The following is a 2,921-nucleotide window of genomic DNA, read 5'->3' as shown; positions in this document are numbered from 1 at the left end:
AAGTGTTTTTAAGGGAGAGGTAGATGGGTTTAAAATAGGGGAGAGGGAGGGGAGGGGAGGAAAAAATATGCCTGCCTGCAGCCATTGTTCGTTTGGCGAACCCGTACACCAGATCGACGGGGACTCTGATTGGTGCAGTTTCAGATGCTTGATTGCTAGCTGCCAATCAAGGGGACATTTTTTACGGTGCCCTACGAGGAGTATTTTAGTCTGATTCATCCGAAATTTTAAAACATGGCGGATTTGGAAGACTTCGATTCTGCCCTGGAGAAAGCTCTTTTGGCACTCGCTGGACTGGGAATATCGCTTAAATTGCAATCCGAACAAAAGCAAGCGGTCACGACGCTGTTGTCGAGGCAAGATTTATTAGCAGTTCTTCCAACAGGCTTTGGAAAAAGCCTCATCTTTCAGTTGTTGGTGCGGGTGAAAGAAATATTGACAGGCAAACCTGCATGTGTGATCGTTGTTTGCCCTCTAAAAAGTATTGTGCACGATCAATTGTCCAAAGCAACTGCGATGGGTTTAACAGCCACATCACTTTCGGACGCCAGTTTAGAAGATGTAGAGAACGGCAAATACCAGCTAATCTTTGGATCTGCAGAAGAAATTTTGGAGAAGCTTTTCCTCGGTTGGCTCAAAAAGAGCAACACGCCTCTACACCAGAATCTTGCTGCACTGATAGTCGATGAATCGCACACTGTAGAATCATGGACGGGTCAAAGGTTTGTTTTTCTCCCTTGTTGTTATCCTAGGAGGTGTTCGATAAACTTGTGCTGTAAACATGATGATAAATTCAATGTTCTCTTAAATTACAGGGCAACAACTAAGAAACCCAGACAAAAGGGCACTGTTGCTTTCCGTGAGTCGTTCGGAAAGCTTGGGGAACTGAGCTATGAGCTATATGCCACACATTGGGAGGGAGGTCAAATAATTGAAGATCATTGCAGTAAATTTACTTCGATGATCTTTCTTTACTTTCATCTACAACCGCAGTTCAAAAATGAATTATTTCATATACACTTCACATCATTTCACTCCTCACGGGAGATATGAACTCAATAATTTGACCTCGCTCCCAATGTGTGGCTTCATAGCTCAGTTGGTAGAGCAACGCACCGGTAACACGGAGGTCACGGGTTCGAAACCCGTTGAAGCCCCGATTTTTTCAGGCTTCTTCTTTCCAATTGCTTAAATTGGAAAATTTACTGCGATGATCTTTCTTCACTTTCATCTACAACCGCAGTTCAAAAATGAATTAGTTCATATATACTTCACATCAATACACTGTGTATTTGTAGGGATGAAGTGCTCCCATACAGACTCACAGAATGGATTGGTTGCCATGGTAACCACGAGGCTAAACCCTCTAACCTGAGTAAGGACCTCTTTCCGGGTATTGTGACCTGCAGCCCTGAAGAGGAGTAAGGACCTCTCTCAGGGTATTGTGACCAGCAGCCCTGGAGAGGAGTAAGGACCTCTTTTAGAGTATTGTTGGCGGCAGCCCAAAAGAGTTGTGAGGACCTCTTGCAGGGTGCTGTGATTGCAGCCCTTAAGAGGAGTAGGACCTCTCTTAGGGGGTCGTGAAGTGCACCCCTAATGAGAAAAGGGGAGGTGGTGAAGGGGTTGTGACCCCTCCCCTCTTACCAAGCTACACTAGTATTGGGTTAGTGACACTGGCCTGTTATTGGAGTACTTCATTCCCAATTCCATTTCCCCACAACTTGATCACCATGCTTGTTTCTCAAGGGTTGGGAACATTAACTGCTGCCATTATTTGAATTTTACGGTAGTTCCCTGTCAGTTTGTAACGTAGAATTGGGTGGTGGTACTAAATGGTGATATAGATATATGTTGCTATTGGGTAGCAACGGTGTCAGAGGTAGCCGAGGTTGGATTAAGCACCCCCCACCCCCAAATCCAAATTGGTGTCAAGGGACCAATGTTCATTTCTCATTTAGAATCTTTTATTCTCAGGATGTTTTGTTCAGTTTATGGTGCGAGAAATATTGTGTCAAGTGCTTTATATTCTGTGGGTCATGTGGTGCACGATACAATGTGCAAATGCAGCATCTAGCCCATCTCCTAGTTCGGCTTCCAGCAGTTTCACTCTTGAAGAGTTTATGACTTTGAGAGGAAAAGGTCAAGACATTTTAAAATCTGCTGTGTTTAAGGCAGACAAAAAGAAAAAAGATGGGAAACAGAATGTGGAAAATATAAAAACACGTGACCAAAAAGACCAGGTTAAATTTGCACATATGATATCATTTCAGTTAATGCCAATATCTTTTCCTCTAATAGCGCTGTGGTTCAGTGCATGCACGTAACAATATTTAAGCCTTGCTATTGTTTTGGATCTTTTAATCTCCTACACTTCTTGTCAAGTCTGTCAATGTAACATAATAAAGTAATAAAAGGAGGATATTTCCATCTTTCCCTCCTGCATTGTGGTCAAACTATATTATCAACAGCCGAATCCCGGCGTGTGACTCATTTCAAAGTGTCGCTCTGCAGGAAACACAAGAGCACAAGAGAGTTGTAAAAATAATCCAGTATACTCTGCGTAAATTGTATCAATTGTACAAAAGAGTTTCACAAGGTAGTTACAGATACTCTTCTCTGGTCTACGATTTCGTTTACTCCAAAATTTTTCACCGAGATTGTTTGACTGAATGTAAATAAAAGCTGATAAAACCTTGTTATGGGGGTCTGCGATGAAATAAATAGTGAATAATACTTCTCAAACGCTGTCTACGTAATTTGTAGTAAATTATGCATTGGATGTAGAAGGTATCAAAGAATCTGGCTGTGAGAAACTCAGTACATGATAGGCTTACATAATACATCCATGATGAACATGACCAGTAGATATCTTACTGAGCTGGCATATATACTGACATGTACACGTCTTTTGCATCTTCAAA

The 2,921-nt window shown here is 42.1% G+C and overlaps 1 protein-coding gene across 1 annotated transcript; it reads left to right on the top strand.

Annotated features, from left to right (window-relative positions):
• Positions 1 to 234: 234 nt before the first annotated feature.
• LOC140926033 (ATP-dependent DNA helicase Q1-like) lies at positions 235 to 1,425 on the top strand. Its single transcript, XM_073375843.1, has 2 exons — positions 235 to 755; positions 1,299 to 1,425. The coding sequence occupies exons 1-2, from the start codon at positions 235 to 237 to the stop codon at positions 1,423 to 1,425; spliced, it is 648 nt and encodes a 215-aa protein (XP_073231944.1).
• Positions 1,426 to 2,921: the final 1,496 nt, after the last annotated feature.

The sequence above is a fragment of the Porites lutea genome, chromosome 2 (genome assembly GCF_958299795.1).
Source record: "Porites lutea chromosome 2, jaPorLute2.1, whole genome shotgun sequence".
Lineage (NCBI taxonomy): Eukaryota > Metazoa > Cnidaria > Anthozoa > Scleractinia > Poritidae > Porites > Porites lutea.
The sequence above is the reverse complement of the archived record's forward strand: the minus strand, read 5'-3'. Positions and strand labels throughout refer to the sequence as shown.

Bases quoted from the DNA above. Each gene is read 5' to 3' on its own strand.
- LOC140926033 (XM_073375843.1), top strand. From the start codon at position 235: ATGGCGGATTTGGAAGACTTCGATTCTGCCCTGGAGAAAGCTCTTTTG. The intron at 756-1,298 runs GTGTTCGATAAA...GTGTATTTGTAG, and splicing joins CCTTGTTGTTATCCTAGGAG to GGATGAAGTGCTCCCATACA.